Source organism: Scomber scombrus, chromosome 14, assembly GCF_963691925.1.
Source record: "Scomber scombrus chromosome 14, fScoSco1.1, whole genome shotgun sequence".
Classification (NCBI taxonomy): domain Eukaryota; kingdom Metazoa; phylum Chordata; class Actinopteri; order Scombriformes; family Scombridae; genus Scomber; species Scomber scombrus.
Window position 1 is genome coordinate 6,940,957 of NC_084983.1, and position 14,604 is coordinate 6,955,560.

At 38.2% G+C, this 14,604-nt stretch overlaps 1 protein-coding gene across 2 annotated transcripts; it reads left to right on the top strand.

Annotated features, from left to right (window-relative positions):
* Nucleotides 1-1,183: 1,183 nt before the first annotated feature.
* On the top strand, nt 1,184-10,546 carry gusb (glucuronidase, beta). 2 transcript variants are annotated; one of them, XR_009927114.1, is made up of 13 exons: nt 1,184-1,441; nt 2,624-2,809; nt 2,951-3,132; nt 3,779-3,921; nt 4,090-4,277; nt 5,473-5,625; nt 5,838-6,016; nt 6,873-7,019; nt 7,471-7,555; nt 8,661-8,837; nt 8,991-9,126; nt 9,537-10,262; nt 10,346-10,546. XR_009927114.1 is itself a non-coding variant. In XM_062433948.1 (12 exons), the coding sequence occupies exons 1-12, from the start codon at nt 1,226-1,228 to the stop codon at nt 9,686-9,688; spliced, it is 1,944 nt and encodes a 647-aa protein (XP_062289932.1). In that variant the 5' UTR covers nt 1,184-1,225; the 3' UTR covers nt 9,689-10,546. The 2 variants fall into 2 exon arrangements, 1 of the variants encoding a protein (XP_062289932.1); XM_062433948.1 differs by having other exon boundaries at nt 9,537-10,546.
* Nucleotides 10,547-14,604: the final 4,058 nt, after the last annotated feature.

A 14,604-nucleotide genomic window follows, 5' to 3' on the forward strand; every position in this document is an offset into this window, starting at 1 on the left:
CGGGTTGATCAATGACGTAAGCGTGTGCGTGTGCGTGTGCGTGAGTTTAATCACATTTTAATCATACTAATTTGTTCATGAATTTGTTTTTAATTAATTGCAGTGGTTTTGCAGTAATATACAAATCATTTGTGGTATTTCTTCCTCACATTTATCTATAATACAGCCTGATTCAATAATAACTCTGCTCTCTAAATGAACTTACAGTTATTGTTGGAGAGTCAAAGAGCTCGGTCAAAAGTCCTCTAGAAAAACATCCATGTCCATGTAGGTTTTATACACATCTAAGACATGAAGAACGTCATTGGCTGCAGGGCCTCTTGTAACTGCTCCATTACAACCTTATCATGAGGTCTCCATAAAGACCCTCACTCATCATGATTAAGGGCTAACTTAAATCCAAGTTTGGACCTCATCAGTACATTGAGCCCTGGTGTTGTTGGTCATGTTTGCAGGACTAAAAGGAGTTTTAGGCTATTGAAGATATAGGGTAAAAATGCACACAAATAACAAAGCAGTTTTCAGCCGATCTAAATAACATATCTGGAGGTTAACAGCAAATTTAGTGTTGAGTTTTAACTTTCACTGGAGTGCACTTTCAATAGTTTGTAAAAATGGCCACCGGGTGGTGCAATATACAAAGATCTGAAACTAAAAGATCCTAATGTGGTGTATAAAACCTACCCTACTAACACTTCTGATCATGTGATGAATTATTTAAGAGTATCATGTGGGAAAAATACAAAAAAAAGGAAGTCATATATCTGACATATCTTTGCAAGCTGGTTGAAAATGATCCACTATAAATGAACGAATGGATGAATTAGTATACAGGGCAGTGTTACAGTCAGAAGAGTATCACTGATATCACAGATCTTAGATCACAGGGACACAAAGTGCTTTGGTAACTTTTATCAATTTTTATTTTAGTTCACATTGACATTTAACCAGAATTTTATATTTTATTGAAATTCTTCTCAAATGAAGTAAAATATAATAGTTTTATTTGATCTAAAACTCATATTAAAATATCAAAAAGTACAGAACTAGCAGTGCTTACAGTATTTGAAGATATGTCTAGATAGCTAAGAAGTTTGAGTTTTGCCGGTGAGGGGTTGGCTCTGTGATCACGTGACAGCAGAGTAAATCATGTGACTGACTCAACAGCACGAGTTTACTTCCTGAGTGGACTCCAGCAGCAGCAGCGGCAGCAGCAGTGTCCAGGATGTCCTCCCCTGGTGTCCTCGCTGTGCTGCGGGTCCTGTGTGTGTTGTCTCTGTGGGACGCGGCTTGTCCGCTGGACACCGGGATGCTCTTCCCCCGGGAGTCTTCCTCCAGGGAGCTAAAGGAGCTGAACGGGCTGTGGGTGTTCAGGGCTGACAAGTCCCCGGACAGGAACCAGGGCTTCCAGAAAGCTTGGTACAAAAGTCCCCTGGCAGAGGTGAGCAGGACCGCAGCCAAAAGCAACCAGCTCGTAAACATGATGTAGCTAATGTAAACATGGTGTAGCTAATGTAAACATGATGTAGCTAATGTAAACATGTGTCAAGACTTTAGACTGCTTACTGTAGGTCAAATACATGTAGTGGTTAATCTACATACATACATAAAGAATAAGTTCACAGAAAAGAGGTTTTCATCGCTGTAATCATTCCTCCTGTTTATACTGGCTGTTAAAAATCCCCTTCAAATGTGCTTTCAGTGTAAGTGATGGGAGCCAAAATACACAATCCATTTTGTGCAAACATGCATTTAAAAGTTGACCTGGATGTGGGTATCTGCCACATTTACAGTTTTACACTTTTTAGCGTCAAATCCCCTCTTTGTGTTTCCCTGTTGAGCTGTGGTGGAAGTACAGTAACAAAAAGAGGGACTTTGGCACTAAAAAGACTAAGATTGAAAGATATCTACTTGATTTGACTCATTTGAATGGCTGAAGCTTCAAACTAGCTTTAGATAAACTTTTGAATACATTTTGACTCCTATCACCTACATTGTAATTACATTATGAAGGGAAGGAATGATAGAGCATGAAAAACATGTTTTCATGTTCATTTGGGCTCCTGACCTAACCCTAACCCGTCCAAAACAGAAACGTCTTGTACTGTAAGTCCTTATGGGAATATTATAGAGAATATTATAATAAACTTAAACGTATTGTCAGTCTGTTAGTGGACGGTACTGTGATATCATAGAAGTTCAAAACTGATAAATAAGATCAATAACTACTAAACTCCCCCCAATTTAATATCACTTTAACTGAAAAAATCATGTTCCTTTAGTCTATAGAAACATAATGATATCAGAGGTTTATGACGCTGTGATATTTTTCATAGGTTTTGAAGGCTAGAGATGACATATCTAATATTTAACAAGGAAAAGCAAAAATTAGAGAAAAGACAAAAAAAACCCTTTTTTTTCTTATTACTTCACCTTATTCCTTTCCATTACCATGAGAACAAAATGAGGATCAGCTGAAAATTGATCTATTATGATCATGCTGTTACTATTATTATTGTAATTATGGATGATTATCATTTAATTACAGTACACTGTTCACCCTATTAGAAATAAATCAAGGCTTTTCATTTTCCCCCCACGTCCATGTGCTCCTGTGTGTTAGACTGGCCCAGTGATCGACATGCCGGTACCCGCCAGCTACAATGACATCACCCAGGACCCCGCACTGAGAGACTTCATTGGCTGGGTGTGGTATGAGCGAGAGGTGATGGTGCCTGCCCGCTGGATCACCGATGAGGGAATTAGAGTGGTTCTCAGAGTGGGGAGCGCTCACTATAATTCAATGGTGGTGAGTATTATGTGCACCCCCCCACCAAAACCCAAAGCTATCATGCCTGTATTAAATTTGTAGACTATTTCTATCTCAGTCATCCCTTTGTACCCACCCACGTGACCAAACAGCTTCAGAATAACTGTTTCCTCTTTCCAGTGGGTGAACGGGGTGAAAGTGACAGAGCATGAAGGTGGCCATCTTCCCTTTGAGGCCGAGATAGGCAGTCTAATCCGCAAGGACACGACTATGCCGTGCAGGATCACCATCGCTGTTAACAACACTCTGACTCTACAGACTCTTCCTCCAGGAACCATCCAGCACATGAACGACCCCACCAAGTAACCACATTCATTTTCCTTATTAAAACACTGATTTGATAAGAAATCTTAAACTCGTGCTTCAATTCAAATGTTAATAATGTATAGTAATTTAAACTTTAAACAGGTCACAACACTTTCACACCTATTCAGTTTTTGATATCTTTTCTCTCTGCGTTTAATGTTTTTATATTTTATACTATTAGACATTTTAATACTGGTGTGCATTGTGTTAGATTAACATGGTTAAATTACAAATAGTTCAACCAATGTACAACACTTTAAACCGCTTTCATCGCTTGCACCTTAACTGACCCTTCAAGTGTCCTTTATCCCAATTTCATCAATTATACTTTGACTTTAGCTGTGACTTTAGTTTCACATCCATACAAATTTGAGAAAAGTCAGCTGCTTAAATATCATCTGACAGTTCAGCTGCTTTCAGGCTTACACTTTAACTACGTTTAATCTTTACAGTACAGATGACACTTCAACTCCCCTGACAGCAGTGACATTTTAAAGGACATTTCATCTCCTTTCGGATTTGAAACATTAACCGATTTCATCATTAAAAATGAAGTAGTTTAAAGTAGTATTTAGTCAGTATTGAACATGCTGCCTGTCAATGAGTATTGAGATAATGACGAACAATGTAATTGGTCAACAGGTATCCTGCTGGGTTTTTCGTGCAAAACATCTACTTTGATTTCTTCAACTATGCTGGGATACATCGTTCCGTGTTGCTGTATACAACTCCTAGAGCTTATGTGGATGACATCACTGTGGTGACTGACTTCTTGGATAACACTGGTAAATAAATACAAACGTATGCAATTAAACCACTAATTCATTCAATTCCAATCCCTTATTAGTACTGAACATTGGCTAGAATTCAACGGAGTAAGTTGTATATCAGCTGCATCATGTACAGAAAGATGTCTTGGTTTATTAGACTTTGTTGTATCCTCTGTGTTTCAGGTCTGGTCAAATACAAGGTATCAGTCCAAGGTGCTGCCACAGCTTCTTTGAAGGTCACTTTGATGGACAAAAACCGCCGCTGTGTGGCCTCCTCCGACGGGACAACTGGAGTGCTCAAAGTGAAAGATGTCAACCTGTGGTGGCCGTACTTGATGCACGAGACCCCAGCTTATCTTTACACTATGGAGGTAAAACAACATGTTCACACACACATATGGCGAAGAGAGTTTTTGCATCAAGTTTCAGATTCAGGTCATGTGTGGTGGGCTTTGCCACTGAACTTGCGAGTCTTGTGTCAAATGAAGTTACAGTAAATCATAATAAATGTAACACAGATCATGAATTAATGATTGTTAAGTCACAGTTGCTTCATACACACATTTATATTGCATCAAACTAACTGTAATCCACTTGCGTAAATATGTGCATTTCAGACCTGATCTACATCTCTGAAAGTACAACAGCACCTGTTCCCACAGAAATATAAAGCAGTTTCTTATCTAACTCGTCACATACAAACATCCGCTACATGTTGCTGCATGACCCAACAGTCAACAGGAGCAATCAGATCTCTGACATAACATTATTACTCAGGTTTTCTGTCTTTCAATGGTGTGAACTGTTGACGAATGCTTTAAGATGCCACAGACCACACACACAGACACACACACTTCCTTCAACAAGCCTAAGTAGCTGCGAGACTGAGTTGTCGTGTTCGCAATCAGCAGATTTAACTGCATCTGAGCATCCTGTGTGACACCCCAACTTCACTATAACACGACCGACACCTAAACAGTCCTAAGTGAATTGTATAGAGGTCTAATTGGGAAGTTTGTTCCCACACAAGATAACAAAAATCATATTATATTGTATAAAAATATAATATGATTTAAAAAAAATAATGTGCCACCCTCTAGCTTGACATTTGTGCCTTGCCGCAACATGTGGATGTTTATGTCTGACTAGCAGCTTTATAAGATTCACAGCTCCTTTAAGTGGCATTTTAAGTGAAATACATTCTAAATCTCTCCCAGTCAAATAATCTAGAATCATATTATAATCCTCAATTCCAGTCAAAGGTGTGTATACACTTACAAGAATGAAGTTTTTATAACTTGACCTTGTGTATGTTAAAAGTGTTGATCTTTCTTTGTGGTTTTGCTGCAACTTTCCTGTCTGCTTTCTCCCACACAGTTTCAATGTTTTAGATATTGTGAAAGCCAGATTCCAGTTTTAACTTCCCTCTGCTTTTCTTCCTCATCTTATATTTTGTTGCACTTTTTTGTGTGCGTTTGGTGTTGTTATCTTGTGTAAGAACGAACTTCCCAACTAGACCTCAGTTTTTATCAAGATTTTCTTCTTTTTCTTTTCTTTAACCTCCAGGTTCGCTTGAAGGCAGCTGATGAAAGATCAACATATGAGGATGTTTATAGTCTGCCAGTTGGCATCCGCACTGTCAACGTTACCAGCACCCAGTTCCTCATAAACAACAAGCCCTTCTATTTCCATGGAGTCAATAAACACGAGGACTCTGACGTGAGTACCACTAGAGGGAAGCAAAAGACTTTAAGAGTTTAAGTGTTCATTTTGCTCTGAGGTAACACACACAGTATGTCCTTACATTTATAGAGGTAACACCAGTTCTCCCCCTTACACTACATGGACAAAGACTAATATTATTTGCATGAAAAGTGTGTTAGAAGTTCGATAATCCAATCTTTCCCTCATATATTTCCCCTGTATTGTAGATCAGAGGAAAAGGCTTTGACTGGCCCCTGATTGTCAAGGACTTCAACTTACTCAAGTGGTTGGGGGCCAACTCCTTCCGCACAAGCCACTACCCTTACGCGGAGGAGATCCTGCAGATGTGTGACCGCCACGGCATCGTGGTGATTGATGAGTGCCCAGGGGTGGGCATTAAAGATATGTAGGTGTCACCGCTCAGTTGTGACCTTTGGGTGTTTAGGGGGGGGGGGGGGGGAGGTCAACAGTGTGTGAGGTCAGAGGACAGACTAGGACTTCTTCTGAAGTTAGGACTTCATAATGTTATTACAGTCATAATGATTGGACTTATATGAAAGTCTACAAAACTGGGAATTAATTTGGAGTTATAGATCAGAATGAAAGATGCATATTCATGAAATAAATGATAAATGTTCATATTTTTTAATATTTAGCAGTTGAATTGAATTGTTCAAAAAGAGGGAACTGGTCACACTAAAAAAACATTCACAAAGCAATTTCTATCTCAAGTTAATGGATGTTTATCCAGTTACAATAATTGAATAAAACAGCTTTTAGCCAAATTCCATTAAGCTTCAATTAATTATGAAGAGCCACATGTGGTTGTAATTCGATTAGATTTATTCAAAAGAGAAAAGAGGAAACATAGAGAAAGACTTCTCACTTTCCAGCATGCCTGTAGCACTCACTCACATTGTGTCTGTGGCAACATTTTAATTTACTTGTGTTGAGATGCATTAACATGAATGTTAGTCAGTTTTTGAGAGTCAAGTATTTAAACCTCTGCGTCAGGAAATCAAAGGTATAAGAATATATTAAAACACCTCTTTTAATGAATCATGAAAGACACTGAAGCAGTAAACAGTTGTGACCTGTACATGACACAGGACAGATCTCACTGTTCTTTCTCACAGATGTTTTACAGAGAGTTGGCTTTGTTTCGTGTGCTGGTTTGAGGGCTGTATAACGTAAAATGATGGATGGATCTCTTTGGGTTTTTTTTAATGAGCTGTCATCTCTGTGTTTGCTCAACGATGTAGTCGTAGCTTTGGAAACGCCTCCCTGGCTCATCACCTGGTTGTCATGGACGAGCTTGTTCGTCGGGACAAGAACCATCCCTCTGTGGTCATGTGGTCAGTAGCCAATGAGCCAGCAGCGGAGATGCCCCCAGCTGAATTTTATTTCAAGTGAGTAAAGTCATTTTTTTGGAAGACTTATCTTATCATTCAGTCCTTTTATGGTTGTTTTTGTACAGTAAAGAATTTGTAAAACGTCTGTATGAGAGATAGTGTTTTGTTTCTCGGTCACACCTCTTGAAGTGTGGAATGCAGTGAGAGTTGTCATGAATCTGACTTGGACTCTAACAGCTGGAGCTCAGTAACAGCCCGAGGCTTCAGAGACACAAACTGTGCAGAGAAACACTCGACCTGCCAAACAAGTGTACCAATCCAACAAAGTGGTATTGTGTTTCCAGACTGGCTTTCTTTGTCACACGTGGGTTGTGACCGACAAAAGAAGTTTATTCATTATTAACTACACTCATACATGATTGTAGCAAACTGTTTGATATGCTTGCCACCTTTTTTCGTAGTGACTCAAAATTTCATCACCTAAAGGTGTTTTCTGTTTGTCTTACAGGACGTTGATAAAGCACACTAAAGCTCTGGACCCCACCCGGCCTGTCACATACATCACAGACAGTAACTACGCCAGGGACAAGGGGGTGAGTTTTCACAGGATTCACCCACTTACAGTATGCCAAAGTGAAAAACCAGCACAAAATGTTGATTATTTGTCATATTTTTTATCCTTTATTATTCACATTATCTGTAATTATATCTGTTAAGATAAGTGTTGTTACTATCTTTTTTTATTTGCACTGTAGGCCTCAAATACTTTAGTTAAAGAGTAACTTCACACTCTCTAAATATTGTGCTTTTGCTGCCCTCCGGTGGTTGAACTTTTCACCTTGCTGTACTGATAACTCCAGGGCATCAGTCCACTATGACTGTTAGGTGTGGTTACAGGTGCAGCAAAACACTGCTGTACAGACTAGTGTTAGGTGACTCTTTCAAAGTTCAGCTAAACTAATAAAAAGGTTATCTACCTAACAGCAGAGATACTAATAACTCATGTTTTAAGGTCAGATACTGAAAGCATTCACATTCATTCTCGTCTTAAAGTAGTAAAAATGAGCAAATGACACCATCTTTGATCAGGCACATTAATCTGAATTATTGTTATATTCTATACATTGCATTTCAAATGAACATTTGTTTACAATTGCATGCATTTGTCCCCCTCTCAGACCTTGCCACTTGACTGAATGTTCTATTATTGTACATAATGGCCAATCGGATAAAAAGCCTTGTGAAAAAGATGCCTTGCAGATGTTTATCTCTTCAAATTCTGAAGAGCTTGTTGACACTATGTCAAGCGGAGTTGTTGACAAGCATCATGAATGTTCACATTCCTATGCTGTGAGGAATATATTTCAAGGTGATGTTTTCTTAAAGGTACTGATTAGTTTGCAGCTGCTGGCTAACTGACTGCAGGCACTAATATGGAAGTAAAGGCCTCTGGCTGGGTGTATTCACTTCAAACACTTCATTTTGTGACCCTTTGGGGGAGCTTTTGTGCACTTACTGACATAGTTATAATAATGTGTTGAAAATAACATATTACATTAACCATCATTTTATTGGAACAATGGTACATATTTAGACTCATAACAGGCAGTAGTAGTAGTTATCGCTTTTATTCTTTTCTTTAAATTGAGAGTTGATGTTATAAATGTTTGTTGAATCTAATATCTCATCCATCACCAGGCTCCCTACGTGGATGTAATCTGTGTGAACAGTTACTTCTCCTGGTACCATGATCCAGGTCACTTGGAGGTCATCCCCATACAGCTCAACAACCAGTTTGAGAGCTGGTATGGGAAGTACCAGAAACCCATCATCCAGAGTGAATATGGAGCAGATGCAGTGCCAGGGCTCCACAGTGTGAGGCTACACACACAAACACACCCAAATACCCAGCTGTAGTGTAGCAGCAGTGAACATTTGTTTTCTTAGTAGAATCTGTACGGCTTGCGTAATATTTTCACAGAGACCGTGTCGAGACCTGCAGTAAGAGGCTTTATGTTTACTTTACAGGATCCACCCGTGATGTTTACTGAGGAGTATCAGAATGTAGTCCTGCAGAGCTACCACGACGTGTTTGACCACAAGAGGAAGCAGTATGTCATCGGTGAACTCATCTGGAACTTTGCCGACTTCATGACTGTACAAGGTAGTGAAGCTGCGGATCACAACCTGCAGCACCTGCAGCTGTCATTTGCATCATTTCGCTCCATGACTATATTGAGTGTTGTGTTATTGCTATGGAGATAGTGCTGGCATTGTTTAAGCCTAGCATGAGTTGAAGTTGCACTACAGGAGGTGTCACTTGGGCATTTAGGAGATGTTTGAAAGCCAGCGCTGATATCTTGCCAACTTTCTAGCTCCCCTTTCCCTATCTGTTGCGCTAACAAATCAGAACACCTTGGTGACAGAGCTATTTTTGTTAACCTCTAACTACCTAAGGCTTAGCGTTCTGGCTCTATGCATTCAGGAAGCAGTTTAATAAGAAAATTAATCTGTTCATACCTTTATCAGTCTGTTATTGGCTTGAGGTTTTCATCGATCCTCTTGTGTCTGCAGGGATCACCCGTGTCGTGGGCAACAAGAAGGGTGTTTTCACCAGGCAAAGGCAGCCCAAAGCAGCAGCATTCGTCCTAAAGGAGAGGTACTGGAGACTGGCCAATGAAACTGGGAGACTACCTCCTTGGACCAAATATCCCTGCTCCCTCTGACACCCACCAGTGTTGAGGCACCCAGTCCAGGACAGACTCGATCCCATGAAAGCACAGCAACTTATGGGAAAAATGCTGGTAAAATTCAGTCAGTTAACTTAAGCACATATGAAACATTTCCTTTGAAACCATTTCATTGCCTACATATGAAGTCCAACCACCATGAAACACAACTAAGCTGTGCTATTCCTGTGGTGTGTATTTCCTTAACAAAACCACCAACACTATAAGCAGAGTTTCCAGCGATCAACTGTTAACATGTAAGCAATGTTTGATTCTGATATGAAATTTTTCCTCTAGTGCCTCATCTATAATGTAATTTACATTTAGCTGCTTTTATATGGGTTTGATGGACAACTAATATTGTTAGTCCTCGAGACACCCGAATGAAGACGGAGGAAATTTATTTAGCTGTTGCAGGTGGTGCTTTCCTTTGTGATATCATGAAAAAGTCAAGATCAATAAAAATTATCGGGTACAATCATTTTTGTGATAAGCTCTGACCTTTCCTCTGGTCAGGTGATGAAAGACACTATAATGGAAGGGACACTATCTCTACTTTCCTTTCCTCCATGTGTGTTTAAAGATACATTTTCTTTAATAAACACATACGATTGTCTTTCATTTAACAGCAAGTTAAGATAACTATGTTGGAAGCTGTTTGTTTGTTTTTTTTACAAATATTTGCATCTGTTTTTTACAACCAATCTGTTTTTGATATTTCAAGGATAAAAGTGCTCTGTACTTGTAATGTAAATGAATTGCAATGCTGACTAATCACAAAAGTGTTTATTTTTATATGTAGAATCAACTGGAGAGAAAAAATAAATGTATTAAAAACAAACAATGTACTTAATATGTAACTTTTTTAGTCTTTTTTTTTCTCAATCATCCTCTGATTGTCTAACACTACTCATGCTGCAGTTTATGGAGCACATAGTGGTGTATTACACAGTCTTAAGTTTGGTTTCCCCAAATCATTATGACTTAAAGACAACACACAGCTCAAGGGTTAACTGATGAGTTGATTGTTGATGGCGTGACTGCAATCAGATGTTTCACCATCAGTGACTCTGCTCATACCCTCATCACATTGACCTCTGTGTTACATCTATGGATACTTTGTTTCAAACATGAAGCGGCAGGCAGGATGCATACCTAAACTACACTGTACATGAAGCCCTTCCTTTTACACACATTTACATTGTATGTGAAAGAGTGCCTAGTATTACAAATGCTTTTGGGTTTGGTCTAGCTGTTACAGCTGATACACAATAACTGTCTTACATATGTGCAGACTGATGTGTCATTAAACAGTAAATCATTAAAACCAACACCAGTCTAATTCCTGGAATCATTATCAGAAAAGATAATGCTCCTAAACAGACGAGCTATCAACCAGGTGTGTCTGATTCACATTAAATACATCAAGGTCTAAACACATGACTCTTAGACAAACTGTTATGTTCACATACTGATTTTGATATACTTACTCATATTCACGGCTGTTCTAAAGCATTTTATGTCCGGCTGCCACATTCTAGATGAGGCACATTAGAAAATGATGGTACCACTTAAAAGAGGAAATGAATTAGATATACCACAATACAAACAACATTACAAAAGTAAACCGTTTTTAAGAAAAAATATTATTTTGTCTTTACGTTGTATTTGTAACCTAGCGCATCACCATCTTTGGAAAAAGTGCAAAAAGTTATAATTGCTGACAAATACATTATATAAACTCTTACGTCTGCTCATAACTACATCATGGTGTTATAAACGTTTAAGTACATTTATATACTGCTTATAAATGCTAAATAGGTGGAAGTGTTATTTACTTATCTAAATTAGCTTCAACTTTATTGTACTCGCAAAGCAACACGTTTCACAAACTTCTCCACTCAGGTTTTGATGTACAAGCTGCTCCATCTTATTGCTGGAGGCTTTAAACAACTGACGAGGAAGTGCTAAACATTATTTTAATAATAGTGAATTAATAAAGCAGAAAATCAGCATTTCAAACGTTTGTTATACTTCCATTATGTTAAAAAAACAAAAAAGCATGATAATATGATAACAGTTATGGTATTCTCTACATGGATATAAACGCAGGACATAGCATCTCCAACTTCAGTATCCCCACCTTCACACACTCTACTGAAAGCAAACCTACACCATGAATCCGGCATGCCTCCAAATATCTCATCAAATCGATTTGATCTACTCTTTTAAACTTTTAAGTGACAGACAGATTGGATATTTAAAAAATTAAATTAAATACTTAAAGTAAATTGCTACCCCAATATTTTATATATTGCTCTCTACTTATAGTAGAGTATAAAGGTACAGCAGATAAAAAAAATAGGGAGTCTTTAAAATGAGCTTAACAATTACTAACTTGTAACCAGATTGAAAATGGAATCAGTTTTTGCAACTTTACCTTTATCAAAGGAACCAAATGCTTCTATTCAGCAGTGATAATAATTCTTACATGTTTAATAGTCATTTACATGAATTCAAAAGACGTCAGATGACAGATGGTTTCAGAGGGAATGTTTTAATGGTAGATCATTTCCACATGACAATGACACAATTAAAAATGTTCTCATGTCAACCTTTTCCACAGTTTCCCTTAAGGTAAGCTGGATTTAAACAATTTAATTTTTTTTCTCGCACCCCTCCTACCACTCATGTAACACTTTTCCATGTAAGAAAATACAGCATTTTAAAACATATTTGGCAATACAGAAGCAAACCCAGTAAGTTTTCCTCCACAAAGAAATTTAATAAACATTTATGCTGACACATGGATTCCTAGCCCTCCAACCCCTCAAGTTTTTTTTTTACTAAAATAACCCAGAATGTTAACAGTCTATACAGCTAAAGGGCATCAATTAATGATAAGGGGGAAAATAACATTACAATCTTGTAGTTTAAAGAGTGAATTCTTAGCTAATAAACATGTCCTAACTAGACAAAATAAAGATGAGAATTATATAGTGGAGTTCAGGAAGGGAAAAAAGGGAACGGCCATTGATTTGAGAGGGCATTTTTGTCTGGTAATTGTATTGATTTTTGCACTGATATTGGATATCAAATCTTTGGGAATTACCAATTGATCAGATTACATCTTAAGGAAGGCAAGCAGAAGTGCCTGTTACAGTTACCATTCTTCGCTTTTTTTTAAAAAGGCTATTACTGTTGCTCGTCTTTGGCTCAAGGCCTAGTGATCAAACAGAAGGCACTTTTGTTGGCATTGGTGATGCAACTAACATGGCAGTTATACCTCAGGGCCTAAATGAATATTAATGAGAATGAAGTATCGATCGATTTTGACCTTTGTTTTTTAAAACATTAAATCATCACACAACATGGTGATGATTCCTTTTACCAGCTGAAGATTTTCCTCTTTCCAAATTCCTTACCCATCTCTTTAAAGTAATTGCACACATCTAGTGTAAAAGGGCTTGCATATGACTGTTATCATGGATGTAATGAGAGGCTACCTACTGTATGCTGGTCCATTTTATGGTCAGTACTCACAGGACCCATAGATGTCGCCTTAAAAAAAAAAAAAAAAAAAAAAAAAAAACTAGCAAATTATGTCAGTTTAACTCTTAAAAAAAAAAAAAAAAAAAAAAAAAGACTTCATAGTGAATCCATAGAAGACTTGTCTTACATGTGAGTGCACAGGCTTCCCCAGAAAAAGACAAAAACAGTGTGGCTGCTTAACTCATTCTGAGTTGAGATGAAAAAGAACCTGATGTTTAGCCCGGCAAGGCAATACTGTATAAGGAAGATCTCAATGGTGACGTGCTGTAAAAATGATGCAAACATTAAACCATTCTATGGAGGACAATACAGTTCGTTAAGACCGTACCGGCGCTCGCATTGTTTCTGCCAGTTCACCACCAATCGTGTCAACTTCACATAACTGGGAACCGTTTTCCAAAGCGAACCGAAGTGTGCAGAGTGTGTTTTCCCGTTAAAATCAAATTGTAAATATTTGATTTTGGTTTTGTGCACTTGTGCGTGACATTTATAAACTATGCTGTTGGTACTGGAACTGAAGAGACAAAGTATTTACATGGCAAACAGTGTGTGTGTGTGATCCTCACTGTGAAGGATTAAGTGATAGAAGTGTCGAGCCTCTTCAAGTTTACGCCATCAGAAGGTGAAATGAGTGGAAACCACCGTCTGCCTGGACTTTCGGAAAAAACACTTCATAAATATGACACTTTGGAAAATGGGTAACAGTGATGTAAAATGTACAGACTGTAAGTAGTAAAATATCTTGTGGGCAGGGGCGAGTGTCACCTTAAGTTTCCATCATACAAAACCGATGACTTCATCCTTGTCTGTTGCTGTTATCAATACTTTAACAACCCCCCCACCCACAAAAAAAATGGGTGAAAGAGAACTTCTATGAAACGTGAAGGGGCTTACACTGGAGACTAGCAGTGATGGAAACTATTTAAACACCACAGATGAATCACATTATTACAATTATTACTATTATTTTTATTATTATTATTATTATTATTATTATTATAATAGATCTTTCAGTGTGTGCAAGATTGTCCAATGGCCGACTTATGCTTAGAGCCAGGAAGAAAGTGTACCATGCATCTGAAAAGTAGGATGCTTTGATTGGTGGATTCTGGATGGAAACGAGACAATGTTTCTTCTCTTGTCGCTCGGTGCTGATCTGTTAAGCGTGTTCGACAATACTGTGGATTTCTTAGCAAGGCCACTGCGAGCTGTGGTTGCTTCTTTTTTTTCCCTTCTCCAGTACTGCGATCTGTCTCACTATGTTCGAGCAACTTTTAATGTTCATCTTAGAAAAGGATATCTTCCTACCAGAGCAAAAAAAAAAAAAAAAAATCCAACATACCTCCAACAATATGGCTTAA